This window comes from Watersipora subatra, chromosome 11 (assembly GCF_963576615.1).
Source record: "Watersipora subatra chromosome 11, tzWatSuba1.1, whole genome shotgun sequence".
In the NCBI taxonomy this organism is placed as follows: Eukaryota; Metazoa; Bryozoa; class Gymnolaemata; order Cheilostomatida; family Watersiporidae; genus Watersipora; species Watersipora subatra.
This window is the reverse complement of record NC_088718.1, coordinates 38,047,493-38,074,723: the sequence shown is the minus strand read 5'-3', so window position 1 is coordinate 38,074,723 and position 27,231 is coordinate 38,047,493. Positions and strand designations below refer to the sequence as shown.

At 36.0% G+C, this 27,231-nt stretch overlaps 1 protein-coding gene across 1 annotated transcript; it reads right to left on the bottom strand.

The window, feature by feature from the left end:
• On the bottom strand, window positions 1-27,043 carry LOC137408193 (heme A synthase COX15-like). The gene is made up of 10 exons (XM_068094597.1): window positions 26,798-27,043; window positions 17,921-18,028; window positions 16,141-16,299; window positions 13,713-13,810; window positions 8,912-9,107; window positions 6,898-7,065; window positions 5,542-5,626; window positions 4,445-4,599; window positions 3,625-3,771; window positions 1-610 (listed from the first exon to the last, which is right to left on the bottom strand). Exons 1-10 carry the CDS (start codon window positions 26,870-26,872, stop codon window positions 512-514), a joined length of 1,290 nt encoding a protein of 429 aa, XP_067950698.1. The 5' UTR covers window positions 26,873-27,043; the 3' UTR covers window positions 1-511.
• Between the last annotated feature and the right edge of the window lie 188 nt (window positions 27,044-27,231).

Here is a 27,231-nt window from a genome sequence, read left to right as displayed (position 1 = left end):
CAAACGGAATTTATTTGGATCATGAATTGATTTTCACAATATAAATAGGTATACTTTACAGATATACAAAGGCTACATTAACTAACATGCTGAATAAAAAACAAAAAACCGCAACATGTTGCTGAAGATTTAACAAAATATTTTAGTGATTTGATGTAATTAGTGTTGGCTTCACTAGCATGCACTGCACACAGACAATACAACTTGATTATGTGTAAATGCAAAAGCAGCGACATATACTTTTCAACTTACAATGTTTTTCAGGAAATCAATCTGCTAGCAAACTACTAGGAAAGCTTGAAACTTTTACAACACACCGGAAGATGATTTAGATGGTCAGAACATGATAAATTCTATCAGATGGTCGACACCATGTAGCGATATGCATTGCATGACGTAACGCTCGCGACCTTCGTGTCCGTTACCAGCTGATCAACACATCAGCTCTATTACTCTCCTATCTAGACGTGTCCTTGAATAGACATCTTTAGCGGTTGAACTTTGCTGGTCATCACTTTGGAATACGCTTTAAAATATGCATTAGCCAGAGTGAGATAGATAGCAAAGTAATAGCTCCAGCTTGGTGTGTGGCAGCAAGATGCGTGTGAACCTACAAAGCGACAATATATCATAAAAATATGTTTCAATTTAATTAAAAACATAACCCGAGTTCATCAACAAGACAATGATTGTTGAGCAAATGCTCAAGTTGCATGTAGTGTCGGTGGCATTTCAACCATCTATGTCAAGTATGATTACACACCGTCTGTGGTATTCGTTTTACAAGCAGCAAAAATCTAACTACAAAAAACAAAATGAAATTCATTAAATAAAACGGCGAAACATCTGCTCTTACTTGAATGACAAAAAAACCACACGTATTCTTAATTTTTTAGAGATTTTACTCGCCATTCAGCTGCATAAAAGAGATACCTACCTATTTACCTCATAAGTAAATACATGAGGTATTTACCAATGAGATACCAATAAATATAACAAGAAGAATTTAGCAATCTGTAATCTGCACAGAATGAGAGTCAGCCATACAACCGAGGTAACAATAACAATAGCTCGCTGAATAAAAATACTTTTGGATTAACAAATGACCCGTTCTTGTGAAGAACTTCAATGATGCTATAGTAACTACAGTTTTCACCAACTTGCTATCAAAAACTTACACTAGACTGATAATAAATCTTGCCAACAGCGGGCAGATTCTTCTAGTTAAAAATGAACAATGATTTAATATGCTGGAAAAAATAAAAAGATCACAATGCTTTAAGGTAGCGATGCTTTTAGCGTGTCAGCGCTCTCAGTGTTTCGATGCTCTCAGTGTATCGATGCTTTTCGCGTGTGAATGCTTTTCGCGTGTCGACCCGTTTCGTGTATTGATACTTTTAGTGTGTCAACGCATCCAGTGTGTCAATGCTGTTAATGCGTTGATGGTTTTAGTGTAACCATGGTTAGTACCTGATGAGGTATGCCAAAACATTCTTCCCATAGCTTTATTCGAACTTGCTAATATTGAACGATTAATTATGTCAATAGAGCTACCTATTTGAGACTAACTCTAAAGCACTTATTCAGCTTGTATTTGTCGTAAAAGAATTGGAATTAGCTTAGTGACAGGCTAATCACTTTTAGTAGGTGGATAAAAAACAAAAAACTCTCGTCGCAAGAAGAATCAGCCAATGAGATGTGAGCAAACACACACCAACTGAAAAATGGGAATTCTGCAGGAGCCGCTATCGTATATACATGTACATCTATATACATCCATACATCTATATACATCTGCTAACATCTATACAGAAGTTAAATAAAAACAAAACAACAATATAGGAAATATTGAATTTTGCTGAGTTTTGCACTGCTACAATAATATATTGCTGGTGGTACTGATAGATAGCCACATGCTGCAGACTTAAATTCCTCAGAATGTATACCCAAAAATTTAGAGCGATTTCAGCCCATTCATAAATATCTGCAACTGCCAATTTTTTTCATGACAAATATTACATAACATGTTTTTAGTTAGACGAGTACACACGACAACGATAGTTCACACTTGTCATTGTACGATGCTGTTCCTCCTCCGCAAGTACGGTGAATGATTACAAAAAGTTGCACTAGGAAATTCTTCCGAATTTAAGTGAAGCTGTTTTTTGTGCAACCATAATTCCTCATTGTTGGGGCAAGGAAAGGCTTATACACGGGTCAATACAGTAGTTGCACGTAATCCAAGAGTTTAAGCTAGTTTACTTACCACAATCACTGAATTAGGTCTTGCTACTCTTCGGACACACCTGTACAATTTTATATATTTACTAGCCAAATGGCCGGCATTGCACTGGTATTAAAAACAGCTTATAGACAGTGGCAGTTAATGTAGTTGCCTGCCACTTGCCATTAGCCTGGCACATTATTACCTGGCATCCGTATTGCTAAACTTACTAAAAAGAGCCGTGAGAGCAAGCTTTAGTGACATTGCACCTGTAAATGTTTGTGATTTGCAGGCATTTGCACTAGGGTTCTGTTTCTGGGAAGGTACAAAGGCATTATGCAACGAGCTGTATGGATTATGCAATTGTTTGCTGTAGATCTATTCGTGGTCTGCCCGACTAGCTTAGTGATTCTCTGGTTATGCATATTTTAACTGACATAACGACTCATAGTGCCTAATGAATCCATTCCATCTCACATAGAATAATTGATTAGCTTATCGCCTGGTAAGCGGGAGGTTCAGAGAAAAAATCCAGCACAAAGATGATATTTCATTCCTAGATTTTAATAGATATAACTGGACAGACCGAACGATGACAGACTCTGAGATATACATGTAGATCTAAAAGATTTAATGCAGTAATCCTGCATACTTTGTTGCTTCAACTATCGAGGCTTCGCTGTATCATGGTTTTTCAGTGGCCTTTATTTGTATCCGTATACATCGTGGTACACGGCCAGTCTCATCACTAGGATATGAATGTGGAGCTCACAGTTTAGTGATATGAAAGTTCCCTAGCAACGAGCTGGTTGAGGTCAGCGATGATAATACAACCTTAAGCTATAGCTTGACACTTCTTTTCAACTATTGAACGGAATTAATTTGACCACCCCTCCTTCATCTACAGAGAATCGCCAAAAATCATTTTCCATCGTTTTGCTATGCTATGACTGCTTGATTCAAGAATATTTAGTATTGACCTTGCGTCTTTCTTCTCCCCCAGTTATGTGCCGCCGTTCAATTCTAGTTAATCGCAAAACAAATTTCAGTATTGTGCATATGATGTAATATACAGATATACCACATGTATATTGCATAATATACATATGGTATACATGTACATGATGGTACACATCACTATAATTACTATACATATGAACATGTATATACTAATATAGTAAGTGCAAAAGTTTTGAAAACAGTTTAAGTTTTCTAGTGTTAAAATTACTGCTCATACTTCAAAAAGATTTTGTCTATTCCCAACAAAAAAATCTAAACCCACCTATGAAATGTGTGGGTTTAGATTTTTTGTTGAGAATGTAACGTCTGGAATGGTTCAGAATGTAACCAAGTAGGAACTACTGTACTCTGATTAGTGAAGACATCTGTCAATATCTAACCTGTGTCAGCAATGTAAATATGCCAAGAGTCATCTGTGTGAGGGACATAGCCAGGAGACAATTCGAGGCCAACTTAACTGATGGCGGTAGAGGAGCATTTCGGCACACCCACCAAAATGCGCATACAGCTGCTACTGTAAGCTTGCCCTGGTCAAATATAAAACAAACAATAGAAACAAAATCGTACAGGAATAATCTATGTTGTTCTCCGATATGCATCAACTATTGGCACACGAAGATTATAGTCTTACTGTTAAGTGTTCACAGAAATATAAAAATAAGACCAAAATAGAGCTATTTTTGCTGACAAGATAAATTTTTTCATAAAGAATGGACAATTTTAAGATTACACATTTAAAATATCTCGATCAGTCTCATGGAACCTTGAAATATAGCAAAACCAATTGTTTAGGCTCGAAAAAGGTAACGTTAGTATGTACATTGATTATGAGAAATGTTTTGGAGTCATTTGCCCTTTTTACTACATTCTTGCGTGAACCATACATGTAGATTTGTCTGTCTTAGAAACAATCTTGAAGTTGAAATACTCTTCCACTCAGAAAAACGCAATAACTTGCCACTAACGCATTGAATCATGAGAGAACTGAAAAACCTGTGTATTTTTCACCTATACACTTTCTGGGAACATAAATTCTATCTTAAATTTCTTCACAAATTTTAAAACCCAATTTTTGATTTCATCAATTAACTAGAATTAAAATTATAACTAAATTTCAAAACAAGTCACAGTGATTGGAGATACAAAATCTACCCTCTCCAGACCCTCGCCTGAGACTACCCGCTACCACTGACTACTCACAACGATTCTATGATCAAACTGAACAGTAGTCGGGTTCTCAAAGAAATTAGACCAAGTTGGAGAATATGCAAGAAGGTCGGTCGGTATCCATCTGTCAGCCATTTTTGGCCATGTGTTGTAGACAAGACCAGCATCCAAGCCTGCCACAAAAGCACCTGTCAATGATCATCAAAAATGCTTGCAAATTAAAATAAAAATGACTGACGGGCTGTGAAAAGTTTTTTTTACGGTTTATTTATGAGGCCATTAGCGCAAGCGTAGTAATGAGAAAACATAGCAGGTTTTAGAAGAGGACAACCGATAGCCTACATTGAGCCGTTATTGCTGAGAGGCAGTTAGTTCATTGGAATTTGATGAGTTTGTATTCCTAACTACTGACTAGTGTACAGAGCTTGTAATCCTAACTGCTGACTAGTGTACAGAGTTTGTACTACTACTGACTAGTATACAGAGCTTGTACTCCTAACTACTGACTAGTGTACAGAGCTTGTACTCCTAACTACTGACTAATGTACAGAGCTTGTATTCCTAACTACTGACTAGTATACAGAGCTTGTACTCCTAACTACTGACTAGTGTACAGAGCTTGTACTCCTAACTACTGACTAATGTACAGAGCTTGTACTCCTAACTACTGACTAATGTACAGAGCTTGTATTCCTAACTACTGACTAGTATACAGAGCTTGTACTCCTAACTACTGACTAGTGTACAGAGCTTGTACTCCTAACCACTCACTAGTGTACAGAGTTTGTACTCCTAACTACTGACTAGTGTACAAAGTTTGTACTCATAGCTACTGAGTAGTGTACAGAGCTTGTACTCCTAACTACTGACTAGTGTACAGAGCTTGTACTCCTAACCACTCACTAGTGTATAGAATTTGTACTCCTAACTACTGACTAGTGTACAGAGCTTGTACCACTAACTAATGACTAGTGTACAGAGCTTGTACTCCTAACTACTGACTAGTGTACAGAGCTTGTACTCCTAACTACTGACTAGTGTACAGAGCTTGTACTCCTAATTACTGTATAGATATTATATGACTACAGGATAACATATAGAAATATGGAAAGTACACAAAGTTTGTTTACCTGACACTAGGGTGAAGAAAATCATAGATGTGATGGTGTGGGCACCCTTATTCAGCTTAGAGATGTTTGCTACCTTCTGCCAGTTCTGGAGACGAAAGAAAAGAAACACTACATTAGTTTGCAGGCGTATGCTTGAAATCGTGAAATAGAAAATCTCAAATCCACTTGTTTCAAGATGTGTTTTTTATTTTATACATATAGTCTTTTGTAGCGAGTGGCATACTGTGTAGTCCATTTAATTCATTCCACTGTCGAAATACCTACCAAAAGTTTTTAGTAAATATAGCCAGTATATATGACTTTGAATGCGACAATATTGGTAATAAAAAGGTCTTTGTACAGAAAATTGATTTGTATCTAACATATAACAACATTTCCCATTCTTACTTTCAAACTACATATCATGAGAAAAGTGTTTTGTGTAGTTGAAATAATTAAGAAAAATAAAAACAACTGTAAAGGTTGTTAAACTTTGTCAAACAACTGTAACTTTCAAACTTCATATCATGAGGAAAATGTTTTGAGCAGGTCAGATAAATTAAGAAAAAAAATAAAACGACTATAAAAAGGTTTAGATGTAAATGTGAAATAATTAGCAAGTAATACCTAAATTAAGTTGGTTTTGCTACGATTACAATAAAAGATCATACAGTAATGATACAATTGATACGAACTGAGAAAACAAAATATAAATCCTGAATATGTTGAATTAATAATAACAATTCTTGCATAGAAGTGTTTGTGTATAAAAAAGGTTACTGTTCCATCAGAAGCTATCCATCAAAACTTTTCTCATGATATGAAATTTAAAAGTTACAGTTGTTTGAAAACTTTTAGTTGTTTTTATTTTCTCTCTCAATTTATTTCAATTACACAAAACACTTCTCTCATGATATGTAGTTTGAAAGTTAGAATAGCAAATGTTGCTATATGTTAAATACAAATCAATTTTCTTACCAAAGACCTTTTTATTAGCCGGGCGATGCCGGATAGCACAGCTAGTCATTACTATGGATTCACACACCTCTCCATACAACGCTTTCATCTCACGATCCTAACACCAAAACAAATTAATGTCTTATGGCGGGGGTCCACAGTATTAAGATATTATTTTAAAGCTTGAAAGCAAAAGCCAAATTGAAATTGAGAGAATATGAATGACAACCTTCGGTCGGATGGCTCAAGGAAACTAATCAAGTTTGCTTTAGGTAAGATGCATCTATGAATCTGGATGCATCTATGAATCTGGATGCATCTATGAATCTGGATGCATCTATGAATCTGGATGCATCTATGAATCTGAGAACCATCACATAACTATCAATATGAGACTAGATCTTTGCCTGCACATCTTACCAGTTGGTTTGGAGCAAGATGAGACATTCCTGCCCATAGGAAGAGTGAGTAGAGGGCCACAGCTGTACTCAAGTGCAACGCGAGTCTGTATTGGCTCACCCTCGGAACATCGTTCACTCCTGGCTTCTCTTCTAGGCCACTTTTCACCATGTACCAGCCCATGAATCCCTGTGTATAGCAAAGACTACATATGTCTGCAGTCTTAATAGAATTCATTCATGGTGAATCATAATAAGAAGTGAGTTGAAATTCCTCTAGATCATACTCTACCCAAATGGTTATTATAGTAACTAAAAGAAGCCCTCAATATAATTGCTATGGTTTCATGAAATGGTCTTTTACTCAAACCGTTTCCTAAGCTTTTAACACTCCATATTGGCTTGCCTTTTCCGCCTACACTAATAGTCAAACTTATACATTAGTTGAAACAGTTGTACACTGGTTTAGATATTGTCATGAGAGTATACTGTAATTAAATCCATTGATAACCACCTGATAATTGGTCGTGTGTATAACCTTTATTGGCATTAGTAATCAAAATGTTTTTCATTAAAACATAAGGAAAAAAGATAAATTAGGAAATATTAAGTAAGTTGAACAAAAGTGTTTTAAAGTTGGTAACCTAATAGTATTGTGGACTCAATATAGTGGACTAAAGGTTGTAGAAACAAAGCTCATGAAATGGCGGATGTAGTACGTCGGTGTCACGGAATAAAAAACAATGATTGTCATATGTGTGGAGAAATAAATACAAATATTCGGGGCATGGGATATACTAGATTTTTAAATCTCTAAAACAAGTGGAGAAATGAGCAAATTTGGGAGAAGGCAGCATGTTCTAAAATTCTTTGATGTGATTGGTGCAAGTGTGATGAAAAATAAAGAATTATAAGCAGCAATAAAATGAAGGTATACAATACATTAATAAGGGAGTAATCAAGAAACTATAACAGCAAGCAGAATTTAGGTCTGCAATGCATGAGTTCGGACGTGGAGCTGGTGATTGGCAGAATTGCACAACCAAACTTATAGATTAACTGGCAGCATTTTAAAGTCACATCTATTTATACCAACATAATATTGAATTTTTACAGTGATTTTCAAGTTGGAAGAACAAAAACACAGATTTAGGGACAAAAACATGGCGATGGCATAAAGCATCCATTTTTTAGCAAAATGCAGGCTTATGAATTATGAATTTAATGCCGATGACTAGCCAATTTGAGAGCAGGAGCAAAAAACACTTGCACGTGTTCATGCTATGCTGATATGGTTACCAACATGGCAGATAATTATAAGGTAAGATCGACGCAGGTTCTACAAATACAAGTGCCTGCAGTATTAATCTGTTTTGACTTTTCAAGCGTTGGTTGTGAAAATAGACCAATTGAATTGGGGGTACATCTTGTGGAGTGCGCTAGCATGAAATTCTTTCTTTAGACAGATTCAAAACTTTTTAAAAACTAGTTATTCTCAAAAGTCATTTGTTTAAAGCCTGATGACGCATGCTATGCTTTCATGAATAAAGATTTTGTATGGAAATTTTTAGATAATCTACTTCAGAAATGAGCAATTTTAATATAATTATATAGTGTACCCGATGTTTCCCGCCAACATTTAATGAGGGTCAAATCCTTTTTCCATTTTTACGACTTGAAAATGTTGCTAAACCTCTTATTTGGTCAAAATTACACAAACATGCTATTGAAACCCCAATCAGCAATGTTATCTGTTGCTATTATTGCAATAAAAATTTGTGAATATAAAGAATTATTATACAGTGAAATAAACTTTCAAACAACCACATAGCATAAGGCTTTACAAACAGCCTCATATTACGGGTGTCACTTCCAAATAACACTATGTTACAAGTGTCACTTCCAAATAGCACATTGTTGCAAGTGCCACTTTTAAATAACACCATGTTACAGGTGTCACTTCCAAATAGCACAATGTTGCAGGTGCCACATGGAGACGAGTTAATTAACTTAGCATTACAGAAGCAGCTACTAACCTGGAATCCTAATAGGGCTGTGTAGAGGGCCAGCCTTGGTCTCATAGCCTTAGTAATCCAGCCCTTGTACATAAAGTACGGGGCAGGTAGTAGGAAGACGCACCCAGTAATTCTGCCCCACATCCGATGAGTGAACTCCATGAAGAAGATGAACTTGAAATCACTAAGGGTAAAGTCTCTACCAGAGCTGAGAATGCTGCAATATACGAGGCAGGTTGCTGGATATGCAGCGAGAAGGGATAGCAAAGGAAATTTAACATTGGTAAACCCTGAGCAGAAATGTTCACGCGTCTAGAGAGATGTGGTAGATGGTGACATAAAGACAGATATATTGACAGATACAGTGCATGCTGACATAAAAAGATAATCTATCTGATACTGAATAGGTTGACATACACACACACAAGATGGCAGGTGTAGAGTATATTCAATAAAACCAAACAGGTTAACAAAAGTGAAAATGAACATTTTTTATACAAACAGATGTGTTGACAAGTCTATGTGACAACAGACCCTCTGATAACAAGCAACCGCATGTATGTTTGAAAACTATAAAATTTTTAAACCGGTAGCAAGATTTGTAGTGCTGCCAATTTGGTCTTACAAAGAGCAACGAATTTAAATAACCAGCATGTATGTGTGTTGAGCGTTTGCAGTTTTACAAAACTTTGTAATGGTAACACGATCGCATTAGAATCCAATCCAACTATTCCCAACAGCGGACTACCAGGATGTAAAATTTGATTGGTCATTCAGTTTCTTTAGAAACTACTGCAGGCTAAGCTTTGAAGATTATGCTAGAAGTTTGCCTTTTTACAACATTGAACAAGTTTATTATCTATCCACAGGTTAAAAGTTTGAAGTGATTTTCCGTGAAGGGGAACTACAATCATGTGCAAAAGTATAAAGCTGCCTGCAATAATCTAGTGTTTCAAAAATATATAAAACCAGTTGTAACTTTTCTTTAAAAAAGGCAAAAATACAACAACTCGGTAGCATTTTAAAGCTCAGAATTTCTCTATTTGTTTTCCTTATTTACTAGCCATTAAAAGCAATACTCCCTTCGGCTGTTACGCCGCTATGCAGTACTAAATCTCAATTTACTAGCCATTAAAAGCAATACTCCCTCCGGCTGTTACGCCGCTATGCAGTACTAAATCTCAATTTACTAGCAATTAAAAGCAATACTCCCTCCGGCTGTTACACCGCTATGCAGTACTAAATCTCAATTTACTAGCCATTAAAAGCAATACTCCCTCCGGCTGTTACGCCGCTATGCAGTACTAAATCTCAATTTACTAGCAATTAAAAGCAATACTCCCTTCGGCTGTTACGCCGCTATGCAGTACTAAATCTCAATTTACTAGCCATTAAAAGCAATACTCCCTCCGGCTGTTACGCCGCTATGCAGTACTAAATCTCAATTTACTAGCCATTAAAAGCAATACTCCCTTCGGCTGTTACGCCGCTATGCAGTACTAAATCTCAATTTACTAGCCATTAAAAGCAATACTCCCTTCGGCTGTTACACCGCTATGCAGTACTAAATCTCAATTTACTAGCCATTAAAAGCAATACTCCCTCCGGCTGTTACACCGCTATGCAGTACTAAATCTCAATTTACTAGCCATTAAAAGCAATACTCCCTCCGGCTGTTACGCCGCTATGCAGTACTAAATCTCAATTTACTAGCCATTAAAAGCAATACTCCCTTCGGCTGTTACACCGCTATGCAGTACTAAATCTCAATTTACTAGCCATTAAAAGCAATACTCCCTCCGGCTGTTACGCCACTATGCAGTACTAAATCTCAATTTACTAGCCATTAAAAGCAATACTCCCTTCGGCTGTTACGCCGCTATGCAGTACTAAATCTCAATTTACTAGCCATTAAAAGCAATACTCCCTCCGGCTGTTACGCCGCTATGCAGTATTGAATCAGTATTAAAACCAGTTATAACTTTTTTAAAAAGGACAGGAATACTTTAACTTGTTATCATTTTAATGCTCAGATTCTTTTCTACCTGTTTTTCTTATCTACTAGTCTTTAAAAACAATACTCTGTCTGTTATGTTGCTAATCAGCATTAAATGTAAATATTTTTTTACTACATGTAAATGCTATTTTGAGAAACAAGAGTTTGAGCTGTCAAAAGTGACGGAATTTATACTGCTAGGGAAGAAGAAACGACCAAAATTTAATAAAACTTGAAAAAATTTAACAAAATTTTTTTAAAAGACAGAATTACCACCTATTGCTAATGTTTACACTGCTAGGGAAGTAGAAATGACCCAAAATTCAATAAAATTTCAAAGAATTTAACAAAATGGCTTGAAAGACAGAATTACCACCTATTGCTAATGTTTTATTAATAGAGAGCAGATCTCATCGCAAGATTATGTAATTAAGAAGAATAAATTAGTATTATGTGATTAAAAAGAATAAATTAGTATTATGTAATTAAGAAGAACAAATTTTAACTCTCAAACAATAAAATAACATCACAGAAAAGTGTTCATTTTTAAGAATAACATGGTATATCACGTTAATTTATTTGAGTTGCCTGTATTGGGCTTATTGAGTCCTATAGTTAAACTGTATGAAAATTATCAAAACTGTCGGACGGTCTTATGCTTTTACACACGACTGTAGATTAGAAACAAATACCGTAAGTAGACAACTCTAAATTGTGTCATGTATGGATGGCAGGCTCCTGTCATTAATGATGATGATGGGATTTTGAGATTTAGAGTGTTTTTGTAGTTTTAACATGTTTAGAAAACTATAAAACTTGGGTTAGTGAAATATAGACCAGTGTGAACATGAAAGGGATTGTTCAGTATAATAACACAGAGTAAATTATTTATGATTAGCTGTAAGAAGGCTCATTCCATAATGATCTACCATCTCGTTGAAATGGTTGCAAAAATTTTGCCATAAAATGTGAGCAGGTTTGTATTGATGACTAGCGGTCAACCCAGCAATGCCCAGGATGTCTTTCTTTTTCAATGGGATAGCCAACAGGTAGACGTCTAAGAGACTGATTATCAGAAACCAAACATTCTAATGGCCAGGTACAAGACATGGACCATATGCATGTGAAATTGGCCAAAAATGTGTAAATGCATTGCGTTTACGCAGACTAACAGACATACACAATGAGAAAGTGTTATTTATTATTATACCTCGAAACCTGCATTTGAACGCCACCTCTATTTAAGCGCCACTATGAGGTTTGCAAACTACAGCGCCACCTTCTACTTGAATGCTACTTCTATTTGAACGCCACTTCCATTTAACCGATACTATATTTTGACATTCTTAAAGGTTGACTTGCAACAAAATTCACATTACAGTTATTTGATATGGAAAGATTCACCATGTCTTACTCTGTTTTGTTGTAGGTGCAAAATATGTGGAACGGTGATTACAAGCTTTTAAAAGCTCAAAAACGAACAGAGAATCGCAGCCACACGAGACCGCCATAGTTTGGATTCCCTTTCCAAAACGGCTCAAATGTGATGTAGTTGTGAGAGATGGTTTCTGTTTACACTTTCTTACAACCTTATTAATCGAAATATTTTCACAAATATACTTCACGCATTCAATAAAACTATGTCTATTGTTCTTACGCACCTATTTTATCGTCATTGGAATGCTGTCACTTTTAGCACTGATATCTTATAACTTACCGTAAAAAATCGTTAAACTTTTTAACCTTAGCTCGAAGGAGTACATATCATTGTCTGATAATCATGACGAGCCTGTTGGTCACCTGTGACAATCGAAAAGTGCTGCAAAAATGATTTGCGAAGTATTGGGTCACATGATCAGAGAACGACTTGACGATTGAATAATGCCGAAACAAAACTGTAAAGTAGCGAGCATCTATATTTGATACGGGGTCTTCGGTAAAACCCGAAGTGTTTGTCATAAACTAGTACTACGATAAGTTTTATATTGAGCTTTGTATTGGCCTTTCAATTCACGTGAGAACATACGTGACAAGACGATAACCAAATTTTGTGGCTACGTCATTGAAATAAAGAGATTCCAATCTACGGCCGCTTTTCGTTTTTGAGCTTTCAAGAGCTTGTAATCACATTTCCACATATTTGGCACTTACAACACCACAGAGTAAGACATGGTGAATCTTTTGATACTAAATAACTGTAATGTGAATTTTGTTGCAAGTCAACCTTTAAATATAGTTATAAATTTAAAATATGTGTTCAAGTTTAAAATGAAATAAAAAGAACTCCAACAAGGCTCCAACAAATTGTAACGCAGGCTGTAAAATCATCGTAGGTTAAATGTAAGCAATAGATATCAACTGGTAAAGACACGTATCAGCTTCCTTGTGTATAGTCATTTAAAGGCCTATGACAAATTGGAGGCAAGTTAGCAAATTTTTTACGTCAAAATGGGTTAATGTCACAACAGCCGAAGGAGTGTACAAAATATAGGCAACATTCGATTTGCCTGTGAAAGGGTTAGATTTATCTTCTCAACATTTTGATATGGTGTTTGAAAAATATAACGCCACCCTTTATTTGAACGCCACCTCTAATAAAGCGCCACTCCAAGAGAAAGGTTGAAAATTAGAGCGTCATGGCGTGCAAATAAAGGTTTTACGGTAGATGTGAAACACGCAGGCTTATCCTGTAATAAGGTTGAGAACTTAAGATTTATGTTCACAGACAATGGTTTGGCATGGTGAAACACCAGCAAACCATTCTACACAGAGACCACCGTGCAACGCTTTAAAGACATAATCAGGGTACATTATGTAGTAACATACTGGCTATACTCCGGAAATGTTTTGTATCTCTCAAACTCTTCAATCCATTCCTGCTCACTTCTCGGTGGTCTCATGTCTTTAAAAAGCTTCCAGTCTACCTGTAATAAATGCCAACCAAGTGACAGAGATATAACTTGAGCAAATGAATACAGACACTTTCTCCAAGCGACAATAAATAGCGCTGTATAAAATTAGCAGTAACACCTCACAGTAAAGCAGCCCTGGTCAAAAAATGTAATGATTAGCCAACTATGAGAAGATGGTACACTTCAGTTTCTAATGAAGTAGGACTGTTAGTGTTGATGTGAACGCTCAAACAATGTACACACTCAATCTTTGTTTGCGCTGAATTGGGTATATGTCATGATGTTTGCTTCCAGATTAGCTGATGTAACTGTACATAGACTCTAGTAAAACCAGCCGTCAACTGTTAACACCAGTTGTTCACGAGCAACGATTAATCAATCTTCTAAAAATTGATCTTGAAATATTATGTATTATATTATTACTATATAATATATTTTCATATATTTATCTGTAAAATTAAAATAATTGTCAGCTGGTCTTCAACACTTAACAAGATCAAACTTTTTGCTCCAATTTATGACATTTCATTCCGTGTGAGCGATGTGGTTTAAAATGAAAACCAAACTAGGGCTTGATTCCCAGAAAGGCCCCTGGCAGTGGCTGGAAAGCCATCTGACCTGAAGTTGCGCCCTTTACCAAATTAAAAAGGCAGGTTAGTCTGCATTACCACAAGACTTAGGAAGGCCGTTGATGTGAAAATATGACGCTTCATTCAGTGCATCGATGAACTAATAAATGTAGAAACGACAGAAACCATGTGTCAAGGTCAGCAGAAACACTAGATGACTCATATTACAATGACTCATGTGTCTACCAATTGTCCACCATATATATTTCTTTGCGACGTTATGGTCACTTTATGGATCAATCGCGTTGATCTTTCACGACCGACTTTCTTTCCCAAATTAAATTTTCCCAGCAGGATCGATCTTTCAAATCCTAGTGATTAATTGCGGTAATTTAATTTCTGTTAATTGATGCTGACTGGTCAACGACTTTATTCAAAGCATATCAATCGTGATTAATTTTTTAACTGTATCCGTCATTTCAGTCTCAAATATACCATGAACATTAGCTTCGTTACACCCTTATATGAAGCAAGGTATATGGTGAAAACCACTACATACCAGTTAGCATTATGCAAATACTGATTTGAGAATGTCAAGTCTACATGTACAAAAACCATAAAGCCTATTCCTAGCTTCTGTGATGTTTCACTACAGTGCATCGGTGTACAATTATATGCTGTTTGACAATAACTACGATAACTGAGGTTGTCCTCGGTTTTAGAAAATCACAACTGACACATTTAAAGTTATAAATAACCTTAAGGAGAGAGGTAAGATTTTATAATATTTAATTAATAAGTTAGCTATGCTGTGTGGAGACGGGCATTAATTGGAAATATCGATACTCCACCAAAGATGCTATTATAAATACAGTAGCAGTTTTAAGCTTAAATACATGAATTCGCTAAAAGTTTCAACATTTTAACAGCTGAAAATAACCATTACACACAAAATGACTAAGTACAATGAAACCTCTACATACGAAAGTAATTCAGCCTGGAAGCCATTCATAAGTATAGCATTTCGTAAGTAAAAACCGATTTTACCAGAGAAGCATCGTAATTCATTCCAAGTCTCAACCAAACTCAGATATAACATTTGTACAAATTATAAATAATATTTATAATTTTAAACCATATTATTTTTTAAATGTTTTAGGGCTTATTATGAAGTAATATAATTCTAACGTGTATTTACACATTTAAACTATATTATGGTTTAAATGTGTAAATACATGTTAGAATTATATTAATACATAATAAGCAGCAAAGACACAAAGCAAAAAACGATTAATAAAAACAATGAACGGTATGTTTGTATGTTTACCTTTGGCACTGGCCATCTAGATAAGGTTAAGAACAAACCATGAGAAGTTGAAAAATGGCGGTCAGATGAGGTGGGTGTTGTATTGTTGTCTTGCTCAAAATTAATGTTTTTGAAGCGTAGTTGGAAAGATTTATTTACATTGGCACAAACTAAAAAACTACCATCATACAAAAACACAGAAACTGCATTGCTAGAAATGAAAGTTGTCCTACCATGTATGCGATAAATGATAACTCCAAATTGTACTAAGAACGAAAACAAAACATTTGTTATTTACTGACTTTCCCTAGTGAAAGAAATTGAGTAAGGAACGTTTTAAGTTGTACCAACTGGAAGCCAATGGGCCAAGGAATGAACTTAACAAACAGTGTCAAAGTAATTTAAAAATTTCATATGCAGAGTCTTTCGTAAGTAGTGGTTAAACTGTATATCTAAGAGTATTTTACCATGCTGAGTCCAGATTCAGTGAGTCTGGTGACTCCACCAAGGACAACAGCCCCGAAGCACATCCCTGCGCATCCCATCAGCCACCAGCCTACGATCTTCTGCGCCCGAGCACTCACGCCTTCGGCCATGTTCGAGAGTGCATATCTTTTTTGGATAACCTGCCAAGGGCAAAAAACAGTTTTGATGTAAATCGGACCATGTAAGAAAGTTATTATCCATCTAACAAGCTTCAACTGATGTTAAACTATGCTAGAATACGCATTCTCTGTCAAACTTAGATAACCGATTTGTTAGAGAAGAGCAATAATAAGTCTATTGCAAATGATATGATATTAAAATAAATCTGCAAATGATGGCTCTATGGATGAGATGAAACTATGGAATGCGCTGAGATAATGATATTTGTTTATGAATAGTGAATAGATATTCAGATGACACAAAGAATAATATTTAAAAATGACATAGTTTCAAAAATAATTTCAGAAATTTGAGATATAGTATATGTGTATTAAACACACCTTGCAACTCTGTAAAGTTTCGTTGTTTAGGCACGATTATCATGCTTTTGATATATTCTATTAGTTTGTCTATGTTTAGTGGCCAGTGGCGAGAGCAAAAGTCACGGAGTGAGCAGAACAAAGGTGTCGCATATAACTGCAGGCTTCGTTCACTTCCTTATTTGAAAAGGCGCGCCTACCACTTATCAGTTCATAACATCAAGCCTTGATCCATCCTAACTATCAGTAACCGAAACGAATAAGGCTCGACAAAGATGTTAGCAAACCAAAGCATTCACCAATTGTACAACTTTCAGGTTGTGAAAATGCTGGTTGTGGAAATCTTATCAATGAAATAACCTGAGAATTAGACAGTCGACTCGGTTTAAGAAATACCTTAAGGCAGTTTACACTATATCGCCATACCCCTGCGTTGATGCCATAATACTGCGGTGATCGTCGATGATAACAATGTTCACACTATCACAAACCTATCCGAGCTTGCATCGGCAAATACTCCATGACGTAGTGGTCTCACTGTCCTTTTTATATTTTTGCAAAGAAACCTCTTTGTTTTCGCGTGCTCGAATCGAATACTAGTCCTGCAGCAACTATCATGAACGGAAATTAATGAATCACGCTATCTGTCAATTACTATTACCGAAATGGTTCACATTAAAAGATGGTCGTCGATGGTCGGCGAAATATCAGGAAAGTTTGACAGCTTCAAACTTCTCCGACGTGTCCGTGCTTTGTCGACGCCATCGCTTTACGGTTCACACGGTTTACGGTTAAGGAAAACTTTGACATACGGCGATATAGTGTGAACCAGCCTGTAAAAGCTAATTAAAACATAACCTTAATAAAATAAAGACTTAACAGGTTGCGCCAACAGATTACCAGTTTTGGTTTGCAGGCAAACTGAAACTGCATGAAATGAATTTGGCAATATTAACACATACCTGGCACAATAAAGAAATTTGATGACATTTCAACCAAGTTTTTGTAGCAGTGGGTACAACAGAAATGCTATTAACTATGGTAGTAGCAATAAAGCCACGTCCATCTGGGATTTCCTGTCAGCTGATATTATTCAGGCATTTTTGAGGTCAATAAAGTATTCAAATAATAAATAAATAATTTTTATGCTTCTGTTAGTGAGGCAGAATTTAAATGGTGTTATTGAAAAAAAAGTCTGGTTATTTTGTGGTGCACATTTGGAATCCAAAAACACTTTGGGATGGTTGTTAATAAAATAACATAGAGAGAATAATTAATCAACCTGCTTTGCAGCTGATAAACTAGTTCTGCAGATAAGGTTAGGAGAGCCATAAATATTTGTTCGTCTGCTAACCAGCTGGCCATAGTTCCTTGTTTGAGCACTGACAGCCTACAAAAGTAAAGATTAAAAATATTTGTGACCATCGCCAGAATCGAACACTGTTATGGAAAGCAGTAAGTATTACTACATCTAACTCCTACAGTATAACTTGTGGTGTCCCTCAGGGCCTATTCGTGGACCAACCTCGCTTGTATTATATATTTTTAATGCACTTACAAAAACCTAATTAATACTAACTCGACACGCCAATCATACAGACATATACTACAGTCCAAAATCGCTTATCAATCACAATAGCTTCCAGAAAACTTTAAAAATGAATTGTTTGAATATAAGAATGATATTCTCATTACAAAAAATTAATTAAGTTCGTTAATTATTAATGAGTTAGTTATTAATTATATAATTAATAATTATTATTATTAATTATTGAGCTAATCACAAATGAATAATTATAAGTAATGACTTCCAGTCTGCTTCAACTACATAATAAAAAAAAACAAATGTTTAAAAAGGTAAAAAATTAAAATTGGATTGCAAACTTTTCTTTCAAATCAAACATTTTTACAGTATTTTTCTGCCATAAACTTTATTTTAAGAGAAGGGGAACATATATAGTACATCAAATTTCTAAAAACTACCTCATTAACAGAGAAAGCTAGGCTAAGGAATGTCTCAAGAATGTATCGTATCCTCATCTCCCCAGATGGTTTTGTAAAACTAAAAATTTCTTGTGCTTTAAATCCTAATAAAGGTTAGAAATTTATGTCATAAAACAAAAATAATATAAAACACTAACACTCAACTCAAAACATAAAATGTAGTTAGTATTTTGTAAAACATAATGAATACATCTGCATAGAATAGGTGAATACCAAAGATAACGAGAGAGTATGAGTCCACAAACAAAACACATCAGGTTTCTTTGGCTTATGCCGAGGTAGTTTGTTCGAGGTGCAAATTTTCGTGTGGCATCCAGAAGTCGCAAACTTTTGTTCTTGTTATGCTTTTTCTGAGAGCTGAGACATTCAGATACCGAGGTTGAACTGTACTTAGGTTAGCTCAAAACTTGGTTATTTTATAATTTATATTCTACTGATTTAGCATACACTTTAATACGACCAGATGCGCAAAAGCTGGTTTAGAGTGTCCCGGTTAAAGTATTAACTTTCAGACCGTTTTACGTCAAAGATCGATGCCAGAGATCAATATAGTTACCCCTACCACTACCTGGTCTACCACTAAATCTGGTTTAAGACCAAAAGAATTGGAAAATCTACACGACGTTTTGAGCCATTTGCTGAGAATTTGCTATTTTTCAACAATTTTTTTTGAACAACAGTCATGTGTAGTATTTTGCTCAATAATTTTAACTGCCTATATTGACAACTGAGTGGCCAGCGTCATGACTAGCTGCAGCGTCGTTGCACACTTGGGCCTCGTCATCAACTTTTTAAATGTTTTCTAAGACATTCTCATCACCACTATGTTGTCAGATTACTATTTTATATGTTCTGGTTGTTACGTATTAAATAAAATTAAGCTTGCACACACTGAGGGTAGTTTAAAAGGAAACTTATTGATCATGGTAGAGCTACTGCCTTTGTCTTATATTACCATATTGGCTTTGTTTGCCTTTGTCCACACTGATGGCTTGCGAGTGTAGATTGGTCATAATGGAGTTTGTTTACATATAAGGCTATTAGTTACGCACTAACACTCTAGCAGTAGAAAGGGTAATCTTTTTTCACAGAGCACACATTTATGCCATTTATGAATTCAATAACAACTTTGCCTGCCAGTTACTATAATTTGATACTTTACTAACAAGAGTTCATTTAGTGAAGTGCTGCAAAACTTTGTAAAAAGGTTCCGACTGCTAAGTGGGATGTAATGATGACACCGTAAGCAGTCAATGCTGTCAGGTATCTACTAGCTAGCTATACTATTTTATGACCCTATTCGCAGTACAGCAATTTAAAAAATAAAAATGGCTAACTCAACAACAAAGAGTTATGTTTTTTCTTGTTTTTGTGAAAGCCTTTTAAATGAACCATGTTTGACCATTTTACAAAACTAAATTGTGCTTTTACTCTGTGTTTCTATCCTACTTGCATGATAGAAACAATGTAAATACTTGTGTCCTCACTAAGTAAGCACAGATCTTAATGAGAATGGAAACAAATTCATGCCAAGTTTTGAATTAAGTCCAAATATCACATGCATTGTTTGAACTATTCTTTTACAACTATTTATTGACACTCTCAAAAAATTCCATCAACTTGGTATTTTTAAAATACCAAGCAGAGATATTATGAAAACTTAATTACAATTTACCAAGAACTTGCAGTTCTCACAAAACTAGCATAAAGATGTGATTATAAAAATATTTACTAAAAGGAATTATTTAACATTGACACTGATGAAACAATTTAGCTAATGTTCTATTATTCAAAATGTACATTTTATGGCATTCATATATTCAAATACCTTTTCTCTTTACAAGTACTTTGCTAAATAATTCCAACTGCTTATATTACCAGCTGAGTGCCCATCACCGCAACTAGCTGCAGTGTTACCACACTTGAGCCTCTCCATCAACTTTTCAAACGCTTTTCAAAACCTTCTCATTACCATTATGTTTTTAGATTTTCCTTTTATATGTCATACTTGATACTTTTGGCTAAATGAAGCTAGAACGAGGAAAAGATGGGAAAAATATAGAGAAGATTGAGGGACAGACAACCATAAAACGAAAATCGCCTTACCGATCTAGTCCTAGATGAAATGACCGGCAAATGCAGGATGATTGCAGTATTTTTTCTAGCTAGCAATAACATTTTAATGAAACTAGTTTTTTTCAAATAATTTAGCATTTGTTGCAAATTTCTCAGCCTAAGCTCTAAAGCCTAAACTTACCACACTTGGCAAATTTTGGTAGCCGTACCTGAATAGTCTCCGCCAGGGTTGGCTCGGTTTAAACCGAGCGGTTTAAACCAGCTGAAAAAACCGGTTTTTTCATTATTTTTTGTGAAAAACATAATATTCTAAGTTCCTAGTGATTCAAGTGCAGTAGAAATGCAATTATATGTAATTATCAGCTGTGGAAGTTTATTTAGGACACAGTAGTAAATTGATGGCAGAGCTCAAGTTGAAGCTACATGAAATCCTAGCACAACAATGAATTAGTGAAATTCATTTTCAATTGCTTTTATCGAGTGATATAATGATCTCTTTAATGATGAAATATTAAAACCATGTGAAATATACTAATCCAATTATTGTCTTTAATAATTAATGAATACTTTCTCAAGTCTGGCCAGTGAGAAAGGATTACTTATAATTAGAAATTAAAACAATAAAATCCTTTTGGGCAAAAGCTTTGAGTTTGCAAACTAATATTTCATTTATTGGGCACAAGCCAAAGTAGTTGGATTGTTACAATTCAGTTAATCAAGTTTTTAGTGTTTTAAAAAGTTGTGCCTCAAATTTCCAACATGCCTCGCAAACAGGATCCCGTTTGGCAGTTTTTCACCCAAACTGCAAGAGGCAAGAGTTTTAAGGCAAAATGTAATAGGTGCGCTGTTGTAACGCGGGGTCACGCAGATAGGCTTAAAGCTCACGTAGCAAAATGTCAAGCTAAAAACACCAATTTAGACAGTGATGCTAGTATTCAGATGATAGAGGTTGAGTCATCTGCCACTGCTCCAAACACTAGCAATGCATCTGCATTGTGCTCTGCTCTACACTACCACATGACTAATCAATTGGATTAAAATTCCTACTTATCCATAGAGCTGTATGTAAAATATTCACTTTTTGTGATAAGATTTCTGCTCTGTATTTTATCAATCATGTTTGATTAAGGACGCATTCCGAAATTTCCATGTTTTCTGTTGAAATATTATTGTCCTTTTTGTCAAGCTTTTCATAGCTTATTTCTAGTGTAATGTAATTATAGATTACTGGTTTATGTGGCTTTTTTTGCTTTTCTAGCTTGGCTTGCCAGCTGTTGATAATACTTGTTATGGTGTGATTAAAAGGTTGGTCACTCCTGTTGTAGCTGTCATATTGAACTGATATGAAAAATATACTGTCTCAACATTTGCTATAGAAATTTATGTTTCAGCTATAAAACATAAACAAACCACAGGTTATGGGCCCAGTTACCAGATTGACTACTGCGTGACTCTTTGTTGGAAAACTGGATTATTTAGTTGCAGACTATATTATACCTCTGGAGTAATCACTCGAAATGGCTGAGGAAAAATGGTCGATAGACAAACTGAGTGGAACCAACTACTCAACATAGAAATTCAAAATGAAACATCTGCTGACAGCCAAAGACTTGCATGGCTTTGTGGAGGGTACCGAAGAAGCTCCTGCAGATGATGCAGCTGACGATGCCAAATCTGCATTCACGAAGAATTGCAGCAAAGCATTCTCTACTATAGTGCTTGCAGTAGGTGACAATGTACTGTATCTTATAAGAGAATGTGCAGATGCAAAATCTGCATGGGATGAATTGCAAGCACATTTTGAACGAAATACCTTGGCGAACAAACTGTTTTTAAAAAAGCAATACTTTCGAAGTGTCATGAAAGAAAGTACACCTATAGAACAACACCTCAAACATATGAAGGACTTGACTGATAGACTTGCAGCAATCAATGCAGCTGTTGATGAAGAGGATCAGGTGGTCACACTGCTAGGCAGTCTTCCCGACAGCTATAGTAACGTAGTAACAGCGCTTGAGGCTCAAGGGGATGATTTAAACTTAGAATTTGTACAACAATCATTGAAAAATGAAGAGCAGAAACGACTAAAAAGGCAACGTGATGGAAGCAACTTAAATCACCCGCCGGATGCTGCTCTGGTCACAACAAAACATTACAGCAGACCGAGACAGCCTTTGGTATGTTTTGGCTGCCAAAAACAAGGGCATATTCGTCGTTGCTGTCCAGACAATCAAAAGAGATCACAGCAGCACACAGCAAAACAAGTATCAACAGATAATAGTAATGCTAACTTTGCATTCGTTGTAGAAAACTCTACATCAACACAAAATTCACCATGGATTATAGACTCAGGTGCATCTTGTCACATGACACCTCACCGCAAGCAGTTTAGTGAATACCATACCTTAGATACCCAAGGAGAAAGTCAGCCTGAGAGATGGACACATAGTTGATGCCATAGGCGTTGGTAACGTTCATGTAATGCTCAACCTAGGGAGCAAAGTTCGTAGGACGGCTATTATCTATGACGTCTTACACGTGCCAAGTCTAGCTGGAAACTTGTTTTCTGTAAGATCAGCCACCGAAAAAGGAAAAATTATCCAGTTTGGTAAAAGTAGATGTTGGTTAAAGGATGAAAAGAAAATAGTGCGCGCTATGGGTACTATGAGGAATAAACTTTATTATCTGGATTGTGAGCCAGTATGCAGAAATACAGACACAATTGCAGCCACAGCTATCGATACGTGGCATAAACACTTTGCTCATGCAAGTGAAACAACTCCAAGTGAGTTGAATTATAACAATGTATTAATGGGGACTAAAATTCTAAGTGGCAGTATTTCCTTCTATGAGAGCTGTGTGGAAGCAAAAATGACTCGAAAACCATTTCACTCAGTGGGAGGTATCAGATCTAAACGTAGTTTAGAATTAATTCATTCAGATGTGTGTTCTTTTGAAACTGAATCAATTGGTGGCAGTAAATATTTTGTATCATTCATTGATGATTTTTCTCGATATTCTGCTGTGTATTTTTTACATTATAAATATGAAGTGCTAGACAAATTTAAGGAATTTGAAGTTCTAGTTAGAAACTTTTCAGGGGAAAAGATAGGTACTCTTAAGTCTGATGGTGGGGGCGAGTATATGTCAAACGAGTTCAATAGTTATTTAAAGACACTAGGAACTCGTCACGAAGTAACTTCAGCCTACTCTCCAGAGCAAAATGGTGTGGCAGAAAGGCTCAATCGTACACTTGGTGAATCTGCTCGAACTATGATGTCTCATGCAAAACCTTCAAAAGAATACTGAGATGAAGCAGTTGCTACAGCGGTATATGTTAGGAATCATCTTCTCACTAGATCACACAATGACAACATAACTCCTTACAAAAAATGGTATGAACGGAAACCAGATGTTAGACATTTACGAGTGTTTAGATGTGCAGCCTATGCCTATATCCCAGATAAAAAGAGGTAAAAGTTAGATATCAAAGCGGAGAAATTACGCTTTATTGGATACAGTATCACATCGAAAGCTTATAAATTGTTCAACGAGCAAACTAGAAAGGTTATCGTTAGACATTATGTTGTATTTAATGAGTCAGACTTCGGGAGTCAGATAAAGATATCAAGCAATGTACCAGTAGCCACTGTAGACATGGTTGTGCCTGCACTACAAAAAGCTAACAAAGACACTATACATAAAATCGTTGAAGAGCCGAGGCGATCTAATCGTGTACGAAGAGCCCCTGTACGTTACGGCATAGACGAATATGCAGATCAAACATCACAAATTTCTCATACCACATATCAACCTTGTTGTCAAATTGTTGAACCACAAACATTTCAGCAAGCAAGAGGGAGTTCTGAGGCTAAGGAGTGGCTGTCTGCTGCTAATTCTGAATACCAATATCTAATAGAAAATGATACATGGGACCTTGTACTAATACTTCCGGGTAGAACGCCAATAGGATCTAAATGGGTGTTTAAAGCCAAACTCGCTGCTGATGGGACTGCAGACAGGTTTAAGGGGCGTTTAGTCACCAAAGGATATGCACAAAAGGCTGGAATAGATTATGAAGAACCATTTGCACCAGTTATCAAATTCACATCTATTCGTACGCTGTTGGCATATGCTCTACAGCGCAAAATGAGTATACATCAGATGAATGTAGTCACTGCATTCTTGAACGGAGTACTGGAAGAGGATATCTATATGACTCAACCTGAAGGACTCATTGAACCACAACAGGCTGACCTAGTATGCAAACTTCGAAAATCACTGTACGGATTTAAGCGATCGCCAAGATGTTGGAACACTGTCTTGGATGAATATCTCAAATCAATCAATTTCAGACGATCTGGCGCAGATTTCTGTGTTTATGTTCGAGATAATGATAGTGTTAAAGCAATTATAGCTGTGTATGTTGATGATCTCATTATCATGAGTGACATTGAACAAGAGATGAGCTTCGTCAAACAAAATTTGGCAACACATTTCAAAATGAAAGATCTTGGAAAGTTGCATTACTGCTTGGGCATCACATTAAACAAGAGGAGGAAACTCTTAGTTTACATCAAAATCACTATATTTTACAGATTCTAAAACGATTTGGCATGGAAGATGCAAACCTGTGTCAACACCAGCCGATGTGAATGTTAAGCTCGTAAAGGATGATAGTGTTAGCAAGCCTGTGCAAACGGAGAGCTACCAAGCTATGGTGGTAAGTCTCTTATATTTAACTCTAGCAACTCGTCCAGACATTTCTCATGCAGTGGGAGCAGTCTCTAAATACTGTGCGGCCTCAACAGAAGCTCATCTAACAGCAGCAAAGCGCATATTACACTACCTCGAGGGATCACTCAACATCAGAATCACATATCACCGATCTAGCAATAACAAAGTGTTTGGCTACACTGATGCTAACTGGGCGGGAGATCTGGATGATCGACACTCTACTTCTGGAAACATATTCTTACTATCTGGTGCGTCGATCAGCTGGTTAAGCAAAAGGCAAAGCGTGGTAGCAATGTCTACGGCTGAATCTGAATATATTTCACTCTTCCATGGTACTAAAGAAGCAATGTGGCTGAATAAACTCATCACCGACATTGGTCTATCAGCGTCTGCTGAACCAACCAAGATGATGGTTGATAATCAAGCAGCCATAAAAATCGCCCAAAATTCTAATGGACATGGTCGCATAAAACATATAGATATCAAATTTCACTTCACGAGAGAAGCTGTAGTAAACAAGCAGATTAGTTTAGAGTATTGCCCTACTGATAGTATGGTAGCTGACATCCTGACTAAACCGATACCACGTGAGAGATTCACAAAATTACTAAATCTGATGGGACTTACTTGATATTACAAAACCAGTAACCTAGTGGGAGTGTTGAAATATTATTGTCCTTTTCGTCAAGCTTTTCATAGCTTATTTCAAGTGTAATGTAATTATAGCTTACTGGTTTATCTGGCTTTTTTGCTTTTCTAGCTTGGCTTGCCAGCTGTTGATAATACTTGTTATGGTGTGATTAAAAGGTTGGTCACTCCTGTTGTAGCTGTCATATTGAACTGATATGAAAAATATACTGTCTCAACGTTTGCTATAGTAATTTGTTTCAGCTATAAAACATAAACAAACAACATTTTCTCTTTTTTTCCCATAACAACTCCCACAGTATCATCTTTAACAGATGATTCCACATATGTATGTTCAATACTCAATCATGCAGCTATAGTAAGTGATGTTAATTAGACTTATAATTGCAAAAATCTTAGTAAAAATATAAAAACCGGCTTAAACCATAAAAACCGGTATAAACAAAAAAGACCTGGTTTTTTTTCATAAAAACCATGGTTTTTTCCAACCCTGGTCTCCGCATCCCGGCCTACCGCAAAAGCATTTTATCAATTTTGAAAAACAATTACACATGTATTGTATTTCCATTGAAAAGTTTTCTTTCATAAACAATAGCCCCAACGTGGTCCTAAAACGTACCAATGTAAATTATCACAGCCTGCTTTATGTAATTCACAAATTATTAGCTTTCAGTTTAATAAACCGATAACCAACCTTCAAAAAAGGATTGTTGAGCTGTCCTATGTATCTGAAGCTCGGTGGTGTCTGGCATAAGCGTGAAAACAGCATATTAACTTTACGACACCGTTGATCGGTTTAAACTTTTATATAGTAAACATGTGTATTGTTAAATCTAGACAACTATATAAATTAAATGCTTTATTCGACTGTTGCATAACATACGCTGACGAAAGAAAAAGTGTACATGCGGAGAGATCATTTTATTGACTAGGCGCAGTGCTACCGAAACACGGTTAACTTTCATAGATGTACGATAACTGATGCCTATGAACCGGCGCTCTGGCAGTGTTGTATAGGAACACTAAGCGAGACTGCGTTCTAGCTGTACCAGCTAGAACGCAGTCTCGCTGGTGCAGTACTTCCCTACAAATACTATGGTGAATTATTGTAGATTTTAAGGCTATAGG

Excerpts from the sequence above, each read along its gene's own strand:
- LOC137408193 (XM_068094597.1), bottom strand. The coding sequence starts at position 26,872 with ATGCTGTTTTCACGCTTATGCCAGACACCACCGAGCTTCAGATACATA. Across the intron at positions 18,029-26,797 it reads TCAACAATCCTTTTTTGAAG|GCTGTCAGTGCTCAAACAAG; the intron begins GTTGGTTATCGG and ends TTACTTTTGTAG. Across the intron at positions 13,811-16,140 it reads CTGAATCTGGACTCAGCATG|GTAGACTGGAAGCTTTTTAA; the intron begins GTAAAATACTCT and ends CATTTATTACAG.